Source organism: Otolemur garnettii, unplaced genomic scaffold (genome assembly GCF_000181295.1).
Source record: "Otolemur garnettii isolate 467f Iridium unplaced genomic scaffold, OtoGar3 scaffold00100, whole genome shotgun sequence".
In the NCBI taxonomy this organism is placed as follows: domain Eukaryota; kingdom Metazoa; phylum Chordata; class Mammalia; order Primates; family Galagidae; genus Otolemur; species Otolemur garnettii.
Genome location: NW_003852495.1, coordinates 5,919,631 through 5,934,476, shown reverse-complemented (window position 1 = coordinate 5,934,476; position 14,846 = coordinate 5,919,631). Strand labels below are relative to the sequence as shown.

Below are 14,846 nucleotides of genomic sequence, written 5' to 3'. Positions count from 1 at the left end.
GGTGACCATTGGCCTGGCCTCTGTCTCTTATTTATTTTTGAGACAGAGCCTCAAGCTGTCGCCCTGGGTAGAATGCCGTGGTGTCACAGCTCACAGCAACCTCCAACTCCTGGGCTTAAGCGATTCTCTTGCTTCAGCCTCCCAAGTAGTGGGACTATAGGCACCCACCACAGTGCCCGGCTATTTTTCGATTGTAGTTGTCATTGCTATTTGGCAGGCCCAGGCTGGGTTTGAACCCGCCAGCTCTGGTGTATGTAGCTGGCGCCTTAGCCGCTTCAGCTATAGGTGCCAAGCCCTCTGTGTCTTATTTTAAAAAGGAAGGTAGGCTGGGCTTGGTGGCTCACATCTATAATCCTAGCACCCTGGGAGGCTGAGGCAGGTGTTTTGCCTGAGCTCATGAGTTTGAGATCAGCCTGAGCAAGAGCAAGACCTTGTCTCTAAAAATAGCCAGGTGTTGTGGTGGACCTGTAGTCCCAGCTACTTGGGAGGCTGAGGCCAGAGAATCACTTAAGCCCAAGAGTTTGAGGTTGCTGTGAGCTGTGACACCACGGCTCTCAACTGAGGGTGACAAAATGAGACTGTCCCAAAAAACAAAAATAAAAAAGCTGAGCATTGTGGTGGGTGCCTTGTATTCCCAGCTACTTGGGAGGCTGAGACAAGAGGATCACTTGAGCCCAGGTATTTGAGGTTGCTGTGAAGTATGATACCATGGCACTCTACTAAGGGAGAAAAAGTGAGATTTTGTCTCAAAAAAAAAAAGGAAGGTAAAGCAGTCAGGGTGCCCTCCCCATAGATCCTCCCAAACATCCTTGGTTAACCAGACCTCAGTGGGTGCTGGCCAGTGTGTGATCCTTTGATTAAGCATCAAGGACATAGGTCTCAGGTGGCTGATCAGGGCAGCAGACAGACAGGGGCCTGTGTGTGGGTATCTGTGTGAGGTTTCCTCTGGGGCTATTTCTCACCTTCAGCAGGGAGCCTTCATCTCCCTGGGAGCCCCTGTAGCACTTCTTCTGCTTCCCACTCACGGTGTTGTAGATCCTGGGGGAGGGGCAAGCATAAACATCAGGGCCCTGCTCACCCTCTCCTTCTTGTCCTCGTTCCTGTCGCCTTTGGTTTCCCTGGAAGTCCCCTGCTACCTCTTGTCCCCATCTGATGCCTCAACTGAAACCTGAGTTTCCTGCATTCCCTGAGCCCCTAGCAGGGCTGGAAGGTACCAGGGTCATGGCCGTGAAACCACACAAGCTTAATGGCTGCCATCCCATCAGTGAGCCAGCGGAGGACGGAGAGGCTCCCTGCATGGTCTGTCCTGTGCATGCTCTCTGCCTGCCCTTGCTCACTCCTGCACAGTCTCCCCAGACTCAGCTCAGATGTCCCTTCCTCCAGCTTGATCCCCAGAGGGTTGGGGGTCTCCTCAGGGCCCCCACAGGGCTCTCTCTGTCCCAACCCTGACCACTCTGTACTGTCACTGTCTGGTCCCCTTCACTGGACTGTGAACTCTGTGAAGGAGGGCCTGGGGCTGCCCCAGCCACTGCCATGATCCTGACACCTTCCAGCTCTGCTAGGGGCTCAGGAAATGCAGGTGAATGAATCTCTCAGTCACCCCACAAAGGCTCCTAGGAGAGTCCAGCTTCTAAGAAACATCTGTTGTATCCCTCCATCCCTCCCACCTTCTCAGGGACCAGATGAGTAGGAGGAGGAAAGAGACAGGCCACACTGGCCTGTTCAGAAACCAGGTGGGGCAATAAGGGCCCAGGGCTGCTCCTCACCTCACATTACGGTCCTGGCAGGCCACGGCCACATACTTCTGGGTGATGTCAATGTCCATGTCATACAAGGTGGTTTTCTCTGCCACATGGTGGGTACGGACAAAGTGTAATCCATCTGAGGCCTGGTAGGACAAGCAGGACCTTCAGAAGACAACCCTGGCAAGCCCCCTCACCCCAGCCCCCAAGGAGGACATACCCCACCAACCCGCTGGGCACTGCGAAAGTAGATGCTCTTGTCGGCTCCACAGCTGATCATCTGGATGTCTCTGTTGCCTGGGGGAGGAGGAGGTAAGGCATTACCCAGGGCTGGGCCACTCTCTCAGAGGACCCTAGCTATAGAACTCCATTGCAAGGGCAATCAGACAACTTTGCTAGGATCAAGGAGGGCTTTGAAGGAGGTGCAGTGGGTGCTGGGTCCAGATGGGAGCTGTCTGTGTGAAGAGCCACTGATGGAGCTGTAGAGCAAGGGCATATAGACAAACAAAGCCAGGGGCACAGAAGAAATGCCATCTCCAATATGAGACTTGGATGGGTGACCCGAGAGGCAGCACAGAGACGGGAACAAGTCGAGACAGGCTGGGAGGTTCACGCCAGCAAGAACAATCAGAACCTCCACAGGTGCCCCTGGCCAGGCCCTGAGCACATGCCTGATCTCTCAGAATGCTCACTATCTACCCTTCTGTACATGTGAACATGGGCTCAGAGGCACAGAATCCCCAGGCTGGACTGAACCCAGGTAGTCTCTGGCACCAGAAGTAAAGCTGTCAAACGCAGGTCTGGCCCTGCTCCCCCCACCGCCCGTCTGTACACTGGGCCCAATAATAGGCTGTCCCATGGTAAGCACTGAAAAGCATCATAAGCATTCTTGCTTTTGTTATTTGCCATTTTTTAATTTTTTAAGACAAGGCCTCATTCTGTCACCCAGTAGAGGGTACCGTATCATCAGCATAGCTCACAGCAACCTCCAACTCTTGGGTTCAAGTGATCCTCTTGCCTCAGTTTTTCTATTTTTAGTAGAGACGGGGTCTCACTTTTTGCTTAGAGTGGTCTCAAACTTGTGATCTCAAGCAAGAGTGAGCCACCATGCCCTGCCCACTTCATGCTCTTTAGAAGGTGACCCTAAATACTTACTCCTGGGTTAGTTATTACCTCGCCTAGATGGAGACCATTCCCTAAGGGTAAGGTCACTGCTAGCCAAGTCAAGCTGTTAGATTATATTTACTGGTTTATTCCAACTATCTATATCCCATGGAATGGGATGATCTGAACAGTTTTTAAAGATGTCTGAGAAGGGCAGTGCCTGTGGCTCAGTGGGTAGGACACCGGCCCCATATACCAAGGGTGGTAGGTTCAAACCCAGCCCCGGCCAAAACAAACAAACAAACAAACAAACAAACAGATGTCTGAGAATTTTGTGAATCTATTCATAAGATTATATGTAAAAAATAATTGTTCATAGTAATTTACAGTCAATGAATGTACTCTCTCTACAAATATTCTTTTTGAATATAGTTTGAACATGTTCTTGGGTTTTATCAGTTAAACCGCTACGGGCCTGCCTCCCCTCCCCTGAGAACACCTTAGGGCCAAGGATCTATCTCCCTACTGACTCTTTCCAGCCCCATAGGAATCCCTTCCATTTTCTGGCTAAGTGTGGGATTTAGAGGTAGCCTTAGGCAAGGTCCCAGAAGTTGCACTTCCCAGCTCTGTCGCTCTAATATAAACAGGGTATGAGGGGGTACGAGCTGGGAGGAGTCCATGTCTGCTGGGAGAAGGAACAGAAGTAGCCTCTAGCAATCCTTGAAATCATCTGTTCTCCTGCCTAGGTAGCAGTGTACATCTGACCCTCCCATAGGATCGGCACCCTGATTTCCTTCTGGGGACCCACACTCTTCTAACGCCAGTCCTCCTAGATTAGGGTGACCAGATTTTAACATTGGTAAAGTGGGACAACATGGCCGGGGGGCAGGGTGGGGGTGGGGCAGAGGATGGGGCAGGGCAGGGCCCAACAACAATGTAAACTTTGATAAGCAGTTTTCGATAATCACTTCTCAACAATTATTTGTTATTATTACAGTTTAACATAAAATTAACAAAAATAATATAAAACTCATATCCTGGAGAAACAGCCACATGGCAGCCGAAAACCATATATTCCATTCCTGTTCTCCCACCCTTTCATGCATTCTTTCCAAAAATCGGGACTTTTTAAAAATGTCACGGGAAGGGGACAAATTGTTAAAAGTGGGACTGTTCCGCCAAAAGTGGGACGTCTGGTAATCCTATCCTAGATCGGGGCAGAGGAAGGTATGGACAAGGGACACATTAGTCAGAACGGTCTCAAGGGGCTTGGTGCCTGTAGCTCGGCAGCTAGGGTGCTAGCCATATACACCAGAGCTGGCAGGTTCAAATCCAGCCCAGGTCTGCCAAACAACAGTGACAACTACAACCAAAAAATAGCCAGGTGTTGTGGCAGGCACCTGCAGTCCCAGCTACTTGGGAGACTGAGGCAAGAGAATTGCTTAAGCCCAAGAGTTGGAGGTTGCTGTGAGCTGGCATGCCACAGCACTCTACCCAGGGCGACATAGTGAGACTCTGTCTCAAAAAAAAAGAACTGTCTCAAGAACACACTCCAAAGCCCTGGCCTCAGTAACTGCTTCTGGGAAGGGCAGGTGCATCAGGACAAGGGAGGTCAGTCCCCAATTCTGCCAAAATTGACCAAACAGGGGAAATGTCTTTCCAGGGGCACAATGGCAACCAAGATCCTGCCAAGAGAAAAAGGCAATGCTGAAAAACTCAAAAGATTCAACCTTCGACCTTTGGATCCAGCTAGGTCTGAATCCAGAGTTTGCTTCTCCCTTTCCTGGCTAAGGAGGGAATCTTTGCTTGCTTACCAGCACAGAAGCCCATGGGATGAGGCGCAAGGAGTAGGGAGAAAGGGGCTCACCAGCAAACTTAATGGCTGTGATGGAGGAGGAGTGGTCGTCCAGGGTCTGCTCCAGGTTGTAGTTCTTCTCCACATTCAGCACGTGGATCAGCCGGTCCCGACTGGCTGAGGCCAACAAGGTCAGCCCTATGAGTAAAGAGGAAGGGACTGAATTCCTAGAAGACTGCTTGGATGCCTTGGCCTCCTATATGGGCCAGTGCTACCGAGCTGCCCGGGCCTTGGAGAAGGGGTCTTTGGTTCTAAAACTGTATCCAGTTTGCCCCAAACGCAGCAAGAGTGTGGTCTTTGCTGAGCCCTCAAACTCTGGCATTTCACATCCCTCACCACTAGTTCGGGGTGGGGATGAATCCTGACATACACATGGATACTCCCCCTGCATGCCCACTGCAGACATTCTAGCAGAGCCCAATGCTCTTTCCTGCTGAGTCTGTCTCCTTGGCAAGCCAGGTAAAGTCTGCTCCACCTCTCAGCTTCATCCAAAATCACTTCCCCCTCGTTCTCTGAGCTCGGGCTACTGGGCTTTGTGCAGACCCTGTTGACTGCCTGCTGCTGTACTTCCTTCTACTCCTGGCCTTGCCCTCCTGCACCCACAGATAGAGCCTACTGTGATCTGCTGATATGTCTGAGGCCTAACAATACAACCTGAGGAGCTCAGAAAAGGTGTACCAGGTAATGAGAGATTTAAAGAAAATTCAGTGGGGCAGAGGGTATGAGGACGGAAGACTGAAAGAACAGCATGGGGATCATGTAACAGATCAGGACATAACTTCACTCTGCTATCTTACTGCCAAAAAGTCTATCATCCGAATCAAGTCATGAGGAGAACAAACCCACACTGAGAGAGATTCTACAACATGACTGGCCTGCACTCTGCAGAAGCCAAAGTCAAGAAGACAAATTAGGACTGTGGAAATATTCTCTCATAAAGGTAACAAAGGAGCCATGACACAACCGAAGTGTGAACCTGGATTAGAGAAAGGTGCTGTTAAAGTGTGAGGGGCTCAGCGGTGTACCCAGAGAGAGACTGGGAGAGGTTCAGGCCAAGTTTAATGAAAGGGGACAGAGACTCATCTGGACAAAGATGGTGGCTGCACTAAGGGTAGCTGGGGGCTTGTTTTTATCCTGGATATAGGGAAAGGAAGATTCCACAGGTTGCTTCCCAGAGGAATTCTTGAGGCGGGGCCAAACAGGCCTTTTGTTCTAGAAGTGGAAGAGGGGGAAGGGTTTAGGTCCTTAACATGAAGAACAATATTGGGACAACAAACAAAATTCGAGTAAGAACCACAGCACAGATAACAGTACAGTGAAATGCCCAGATTTGACAAGTATACTGCAGCCAAGTACATGGATGTCCTTGTTTCTAGGAAATGCTCATGGAAACATCTAGGGGTACAGGGGCATCACGTCTGCAATGCACTCTAAGTAGTCTAGCAAAGGAAAGAAGATAATAATTTATACACATCATTTTATTGTGTATGCTAGTATGTGTATATACACTCGCACATACACAGAAAAGGACAGAGGATGTGATATTCTGAAATACCTATTTGGTCTTCATCCATTCCCTAGTACACAACTCCTAAAAGCCTTAAAATCTCCAAAGTGGGAAGTGTCTTTTCTTTTTTTTGAGACAGTCTCACTTTGTTGCCCTCAGTAGCGTGCTGTGGCATCACAGCTCACAGCAAAGTCAAACTCTTGGGCTTGTGGTTGCCATTGGAAGGGAAAGGCAGTCTTGTGGGACTGAGCCTCCACCCTGTGGGATCTGACACTATTTAGAGGGAGAAAGTGTGGGAACTGAACTGGAAGACACTTGGCAGGTGTCTCATGCAGACCTGGCTGCTTGCATGATGTGTGGGCAAAGGCGCCTACATACCTGGTGTCAGTGTGTTGTGAAAGAACAGCAGGAGTTTGTTCCTACATTCTCAGAGAAGGAAAGCAGATAGTCACATACATAGTTACAGGCTCAGACAAGTTAAAAGATAGCAACTTGAGGAATCATGGTGAAGAGTATATGGAATGCCAACATATATTATATTTATATGTGTGTCTTACTCTGTTGCCCTGGGTAAAGTGTCCTGGTGTCATAGCTCACAGCAACTTCAAACTCCTGGGCTCAAGCGATCCTCTTGCCTCCCAAGTAGCTAGGACTACATTTGCCCACCACAATGCCTAGCTGGTTTTTCTATTTTTAGCAGAGATGGGGTCTGGCTCTTGCTCAGGCTGGTCTTGGACTCCCGAGATCAAAGGATCCACTGCCTTGACCTCCCAGAGTACTAGGATTCATTATAATATTCTTGTAATTTAGCTCAGCACCTGTGGCTTAAGCAGCTAAGGTGCCAGCCACATACACCTGAGCTCGGGGGTTTGAATCCAGGCCAGGCCCGCGAAACAACAATGATGGCTGCAACCAAAAAATAGTTGGGCGTTGTGGCGGAAGCCTGTAGTCCCAGCTACTTGGGAGGTGGAGGCAGGAGAATAGCTCGAGCCCAGAAAGTTGGAGGTTGCTGTGAGCTGTGATGCCACAGCACTCTACCCAGGGCAACAGCTTGAGGCGCTGTCTCAAAAAAAAAAAATTGTTGTAATTTTTCTGGAGAGTTCAAACTTTTTTAAAATAACGCCTATCCATCTGTTTCCTTGAGTGGAGGATGAGCTTGTGCCCGCATTCTCTCCTTCCTACATTCACCTCTGTAGTGTGGGCACCATGAGGCTGCTAGTGAGGTGGGGCCAGTGGTGAGCCAGTCCAGCTGAGCCCTGCCTGTGGGCGTCTTGCTTTCTGAAGTCTCAGCCATCCTGGTCCTGGGTCCAATAACAGCATCCCTCACTGAACACAAGACTCACAGCTGTCACCCACATTTCCCCCAGAAACCAACTGCCCCTGCTGTAGTCTCACCTGTCTCAGGCTTGGAGTATTCCAGGCACAGCACCTCAGCATCATGTGCCTCCACCTTGACCAGCTCATCCATGAAGTGCAGTTCGTGGATCCTGGGAGACACACACTGACCGCTATTCCCTGTGGGTCCCCGGAGCCCAGCCCCAGGTGCTCTGCCGCTGCTAGGGAAGGTCAGAATTGCCAGGCAGGCAGTATGGGAACCCCATATCCCTGGCAGACAGCTTAGAGATGCACAGCCACTTCTCATCTAGGAACCTGCCATCATACAGGGAGCAGCACTGAGGGAGCAGATGCAGGGAGCAGCCCCTGTGGTTCCCGGGCCAGAACATGCCCCCAGGGATCTAGGAGAGTCCTCTGGGGGAATTACACAGGGCTGCATCAGAGGTGGTCCCTGGGAGTGGGGACATTGCCAAAATGTCTTCCCAGCTTCCCATCATGGCTGTCTCAGCATCCTGCCAGCATCCCTACCCGAGGCCTCACTGCCTGGCAGCTAGTTAGGGGCAGGGGCTGTGGGTGGGGGTGGGGTGAGGGGAAGGTCACAGTCCAGGAATAGGACTTATGGATGAGAACATTTGATTCTAGTCCCTCATTTGATTCTAGACCGTCCTCATTCTCCTCAAATGAAATCAGTCAGCAGGTCACCCTAGCTCCTCTATTCAACCCCTGCAATCTTAGCCCAGACACCTGGCCTCTCTTATCTCAGTTAACCCATCTGAAAAGTGTAGCTAAAAACAGCGCTTATGTCAGAGGATATAGGGCTCAGGCCAGCGCCTGGCACAAGAAGAGTGCTGTGCCCATGCCCGCTCTCATTACTGTGGAGCCACTCCTGGCAGAGCCCCGTCAGCATGAGCACTGACACGGAGAGTTGGCCTCATTCAGTGACTGATACCAAAGACAGTTGCCAATTTTTAGAAATCACAGAATTTCACAGCAAAAAACTGCATTTTCTGTTCTACTTGGAGAGAGTGTCCTGGTGCTGTGTGGTAGCCTCCCCTCTGTGGCACACAGCTTTTCAGTTCCCACCCGTCTCTTCCATGTCCCAACAGCTCCAACATCCAAGTGGTTAAAGCTGTCATTTGTCATCTTACACGTGGTCCCAGTGACAAGGCTTATTTTTATATTGGGGACAGAGTCTCACCTTGTCACCCTGGGTAGAGTGCTGTGGTGTCATAGCTCACAGCAACCTCAAAGTCTTGGGCTCAAGAGACTTGGGCTCCTCCTGCCTCAGCCTCTTGAGTAGCTAGGACTATAGGCATCTGCCACAATGGCTGGCTCAATTTTCTATTTTAGTAGGGCTGGTCTCAAACTCCTGGGCTCAAGCAATCCACTGCCTTAGCCTCCCAGAGTGCTGGGACTATAGGCACCCAGCCAAGGCTTATGTTCTGCCAGCATCTACTGAGCTGGTAACAAGGGGGCGAGGTAGGATAAGTAGCATGAAACCTCAAATGTCCCACCCTTCTGGCTCCTCCCCCATGCCTACTAGAACCCCTATCTAGCTGGCATCTTCACTGACAGTTCAGCATTGGTACCATGTGGCTGATGAAAGAGTTACTCTTTCCTATAGTCATGTGAGTTTGCCTGTCCCCTCTTTAGGGGAAGTTTGCACACCTCAGCTGCTAAGCTCTCAGGAGTTACCCCGATCTCAGACCATCTGGAAGCCCACTCTCAGCTTAAGCTCCCAGGGACTGGTGGTTACTGAATTGCTACTCACAGTCCCTCCTTCCTGATGGGCAGTCAGAGGTACCAAGGCCTGGGCTCCTCACTACCATCCTGAGAGCCCGATCTGAAACTAGGAGGTATACACTGGACACTGTCAGGGCCTACTTGCCTTAGATTTCCACTTCGGTCGCCTGAAGCCAAATGTTGGCCATCAGGACTGACCTGCATGACTCGAACCCCAGCTTTCACATCGACGGGTGTCCCATTCTTGTTCCCCCGGTCTGGGAAGTGTGACATGTCCTGTAGATGTTGGATGTCATTTTCCACATACACTACCTTCAGCAGGGTCTACAGGAAGGAGAGGGCTGAGGTCAGTGCCACAAGGAGCTCAGAAGCCCCTCTGAGATTCTGTGCCTTCCCATGACCCCCCTCTCCTATTTCATTAGCAACACAACTCCAATTCTGAGCTGGCAGTTTCACCAATCAGAATGATAATTATGCTTCCCTGCCTTCCTTGCAGCTAGATGAAGATGTGTGAATAATAAATTCTGGGCAATGAGACGTAAAGCAAACACACATTCTTCTGCTGTCTTTTCTCTACCCTGATGTCTGGAACCTAGACGGGATCGCTGGACCTCCAGCAGTGATAATGCATCATGAGGACAAGGGCCACTCCCTCAAAGAACAGAGTAGAAAGCCAGAAGGCCCTTGAGTTGCTAAGGGCTTACTGCAGCTGCCAAAATAGCCTGGACTGGTTACCTCTAGACTACTTTTTTTTTTTTTTTTTTGAGACAGAGCCTCAAGCTGTCCCCCTGGGTAGAGTGCCATGGCATTACAGCTCACAGCAACCTCCAACTCCTGGGCTCAAGGGAGTCTCCTGCCTCCGCCTCCCAAGTAGCTGGGACCACAGGTGCCCGCCACAACGCCCGGCTATTTTTTGGTTGCAGCTGTCATTGTTGTTTGGCGGGTCTGGGCTGGGGATTCGAACCCGCCACCTTAGGTGTACATGGCTGGCGCCTTAGCCGGTTGAGCTATAGGTGCCAAGCCTAGACTACCTTTAAGAGGAAGAAAACCAAACTTTTATCTCTTGTTTGAGTTTTTGTATTGTGTGCAGCCACACATAGCACGTATGTCATAGGTGCAGAAAAGAAGATGGTAACATTGGGTGGGAGTGTGGGGAGTAATAAGGCAATACTTGCGACTTGTGGAGCACCTGCTACACAGCCCTGTATCAAGGGCCTTTTTTGTTCCAGCCACACTGACCTCTTTCAAGTTTTCTAACTCACCAAGCTCTGTGCAGGCTAATCCCTACATGTGGAACCTCTCCCCTCCCCTTCTGAGCTCCTTCCAGTCCTCCATATCTCAGCTTAGTTTTGTCTTTCTAGAAGCTGTTCCTGATGTCCCAGACAAGATCACATCATCCGGTTATGTATCCTACTGACACCCTACCATTTTGTTTCATGGTGCTTATTGAACTTGTGATTATCCATGATTTGTACAATTATCAGTTCACTATCTGTTTCCCCACACTAGACTGTGTGTGCTACAAGGGCAAGAGAAGGGTCTAGCTCAGTCACTGTGGTATCCTCAGCATGCAGCAAAGCATCTCGCACAGACCTGAGAAGTAACTATAGAGGAAACGGCCGCATGACGCAGGTCTGAGCTCCCCAGGGAAGCTCCCTGGCTGCCCTAGCCATACGAACCAAAATGTCTCCCCGGCTTCCCATTATGGCTCTCCCAGCGTCCTGCCAGCACCCCTACCTGAGGCCTCACTGCGTGGCAGCTAGTCAGACAGGGGAAGCCCCTGCCTGGCTTGGCCCATCGGGTGCTCTTCCAGGGAGTTCTGACTCAAGACTTAGGGAGCAATTTCATCTCTGCTGGGTGTGTCAGGCTGCCAGGAGGGGCCGTGTCCACACACACCTGGAGAGCAGGAGCTGACTGGCAGAGAATTAGAGAAGACAGACCATGTCATCTCAGAAAGAAAGAAAAGGAGAGAGAGAGAAACAAGAGGAAGGGACATGGAGAGTGAGCCACTTTGGCCCCTAGTGAAGCCTAACGCCTAGGTTCCATAAGACTCCCTCCTGCCCCTGAATTCTAGCTTCAAGTACGTCTTGGTTCCTCTGACAGATGCTTCACAATGAAGCCACTCACATTGCTGAAGATGTTTTTTTGCCAGTGACAATCGGGGGTGCTATCCATGTTCCAGAAGCGAATGGTGTTGTCTGAGGAACAAGTCAGAAAAGATCCCGAAGGCAAACAAGCTCTCTGATCTTCAAACTCAGGATACACCTATAGTTCCCAGAGAACAAAGCAAAGCGTGATCCATTACGACCGCCTCAGTGGCAGCACTGTGATATAGGTTGCGTTTTGGTGGGAGAAAAAAGTAAGATAAACAGGGAGAGTGCAATACCTTCTGTGTTAAAAATAAGAAAAAAAAGAGAACACAAAAATGCAGCTAGGTGTGTTGGCTCACGCCTGTATCCTAGCACTCTGGGAGCCAACGCGGGGGGATTGTTTGAGCTCAGGAGTTCGAGAGAACCCTGAGCAAGAGCAAGACCCTGTCTCCTAAAAACTAGAGAAACTAGCCATGCATCGTCGTGGTGGGCGCCTGTAGTCCCAGCACCTTGGGAGGCTGAAGCAAGAGGATCACTTGGGACCCCAGTAGTTTGGGAATGCTGCGAACTATGACACCACAGCACTCTACCCAGGGCAACACAGTGAGAATCTGTATCCAGAAAAAAAAAAAAAAAAGAACACAAAATGTCCACATCCCACCTTTAGCCCAAACCTTAAATCTCCACAATTAAATTTTCTTTTTCTTTCTTTTTTTCTTTTTGAGATAGAGTCTCAGGTTGTTGCCCTGGGTAGAGTGCTGTGGGATCTTGGCTCACAGCAACCTCAAACTCTTGGACTTACGCAATTCTCTAGCCTCAGCCTCCCAAGCTGGGACTATAGGTGCCTGCCACTACACCCGGCTATTTTTTGGTTGCAGCCATCATTGTTGTTTGGCTGGATTTGAACCCACCAGCTCAGGTGGATGTGGCTGGCACCTTAGCTGCTTGGGCCACAGGCACTGAGCCACACAATTAAATTTTCAAGGAGTATAAGCAGCTCAGTCAAAAAATCACTTAAGTACAAAAGGAAACAAGCTACCATAAGTAAGAAGCAGCAGAAACAAGAGAATCTAGAGAGACTTCAAATATTGGAATTATAAGAATATAAAATAACATGTTCAATACATGTAAAGAAATAAAAGATAACTTTGACCAGATTAAAAGTATTTAGTCAACAAAAAATTATAGTGATTTAAACAAGTTGGGCCGAAAAAGAACAAAACAGAACTAATTCTAGTGGGGTGCCTGTAACTCAGTGGTTAGGTCGCCAGCCACATGCTCCAGGGGCTGGTGGGTGTGAACCTGGCCCGGGCCTGCTACCCACCACCACCACCGACAAAAAAAAATCTAGCCGGGAGTTGTGGTGGGCACCTGTAGTCACAGCTGCTTGGGAGGCTGAGGCAAGAGAATCGCTTGGGCCCAAGAGTTTGAGGTTGCTGTGAGCTGTGACACGATAGCACTCTACTGAGGGTGACAAAGTGAAAAAAAACAAACAAACTAATTTTAGAAATAAAAAATAGACATATTAAAAACAAAGATAAGGGGCAGCACTTGTGGCTCAAAGGAGTAGGGCGCTGGCCCCATATACTGGAGGTGGCAGGTTCAAACCCAGCCCCGACCAAAAACTGAAAAAAACAAAAAACAAAGATGAGACACAGTTACAAAGAATATTAAGTAGGTTGGGTGTGGTGGCTCACACCTGTAATCCTAGCACTCTGAGCCGCTGAAGTCAGCAGATCTCCAGGAGGTTGAAGCCAGCAGATCCCTTGAGCTCAGCAGTTTGAGATCAGCCTGAGCAAGAGTGAGACCCCCCTCCCCATCTCTACTTAAAATACAAAAAATTAGCTTGGCATTGCTGGAGGCACCTGATAGTCCCAGTTACTTGACAGGTTAAGGTAGGAGAATTGCTTGAACCCAGGAGTTTAAGGTGTTGTGCGCTAGGACGCCACCGCAGTACTCAAAGCCTGGGCAACAAAGCAAGACTCTGTCACTAAGGAAAAAAAAAGGAAATTTTTTTTTTTTTTTTTAGATGGAGCCTCAAGCTATACCCCTGGGTAGAGTGCTATGGCATCACAGCTCACAACAACCTCCAACTCCTGGGCTCAAGCGAGTCTCCTGCCTCAGCCTCCCAAGTAGCTGGGACTACAGGCACCCGCCACAATGCCCGGCCATTTTTTGGTTGCAGCCATCATTGTTGTTTGGTGGGCCCGGGCTGGGGATTCGAACCCATCACCTTAGGTGTATGTGGCTGGTGCCTTAGCCGCTTGAGCCACAGGCGCCGAGCCAAAAAAGGGGAAATTTAAAAACAGAACTAAAGACATTTAGAATGAAGCTCAAGGGAGCACGGAGACAATATATCAAGAGATTTAAAAACATGGAAGAGTGGTTTCTGGGAAGGTGATAGCAGTAACATAGATATTTTTTAATCAAAAATTCCACATAAAACCAACCAGATAGCAAAACCAAAGCCCCACATTTATAGCAAAACTAGGTTGACAAAGTATCCCTATAACCCCCAAGATACAAGCAGGTAGTGACAAACCACTACCAGTCACCAGACCTACATGTGATCAACATGTATGTGGGAAAAACAGAAGTAGGGAGGTATTTGATAGACCCAAGAACAGGACAACATCAAAGTAACCAATGGGGACTCATCGGACAGCACACTGGGCCAATCAGAAGAGCTGCTGAGACTGGGAGGTGCTATTCTCTCCAGCAGTAGTTGAGTACAAGCAGTTGGCAGTGAGGCTACAGAGGCTACAGCAGGTTGGGCTCACCAACTCATAAAACTAACCCATGAGGGTTCCCTTCTAGACAAAGCCTTACAATGAAGGGAAACTAAAAGTGGAAAAAAAAACTTTGATCACGACAGGGACAAGAGAGATTGTAAAGAAGATATTCAGATAAAAGTAGAGACATAACACATAAAATTTTAAAAATGTAATAATAAAAGGATTTCCTTTCGGGTGGTCTGGAACCAGATAGTACTGATGGCAGCACAACATAGTAAATGTACTAAATGCCACTGAATTGTATGCTTCAAAAGAGTTAAAATGGTAAACTGTATGAGATATATATATATATATATATATATCCCTCAATAAATGGGTGTCCAAAAGAAAAGAATACAGTACATAAAGCTAATGTTCTAATCACATATAGTATAACTATTTTTATTTTATTTATTTATTTCTTTGAGACAGAGCTCACAGCAACCTCAAACTCCTGGGCTCAAGTGATCCTCTTGCCTTAGCCTCCCAAGTAGCTGGGATTACAGGCACCTGCCTGGCTATTTTTAAAGATAGGGTCTCACTCTTGCTCAGACTGGTCTCAAACCTGTGAGCGCAGGCAATCCACCTGCGTTGGCCTCCCAGAGTGCTAGGATTATAGGCACCAGCCACTGTGCCTGGCCTATTTTTATTTTAGTTTTAAAAAATTATTATTTTTCTTTTTTTTTTTTTTTTTTT

The 14,846-nt window shown here is 48.9% G+C and overlaps 1 protein-coding gene across 2 annotated transcripts in view; it reads right to left on the bottom strand.

Annotated features, from left to right (window-relative positions):
* The window catches only part of WDR62 (WD repeat domain 62), a 53,776-nt gene that overhangs the window by 16,432 nt on the left and 22,498 nt on the right, over positions 1–14,846 (bottom strand). For both annotated transcript variants that reach the window (XM_023516915.1, XM_012809088.2), the window contains exons 10-16: positions 11,414–11,551; positions 9,432–9,610; positions 7,604–7,695; positions 4,714–4,839; positions 1,972–2,039; positions 1,767–1,888; positions 963–1,038 (exon numbers count right to left, since the gene is read on the bottom strand). In XM_023516915.1, the coding sequence (XP_023372683.1) occupies positions 963–1,038; positions 1,767–1,888; positions 1,972–2,039; positions 4,714–4,839; positions 7,604–7,695; positions 9,432–9,610; positions 11,414–11,551 (801 nt within the window). The remainder of the gene's footprint in view (positions 1–962; positions 1,039–1,766; positions 1,889–1,971; positions 2,040–4,713; positions 4,840–7,603; positions 7,696–9,431; positions 9,611–11,413; positions 11,552–14,846) is intronic.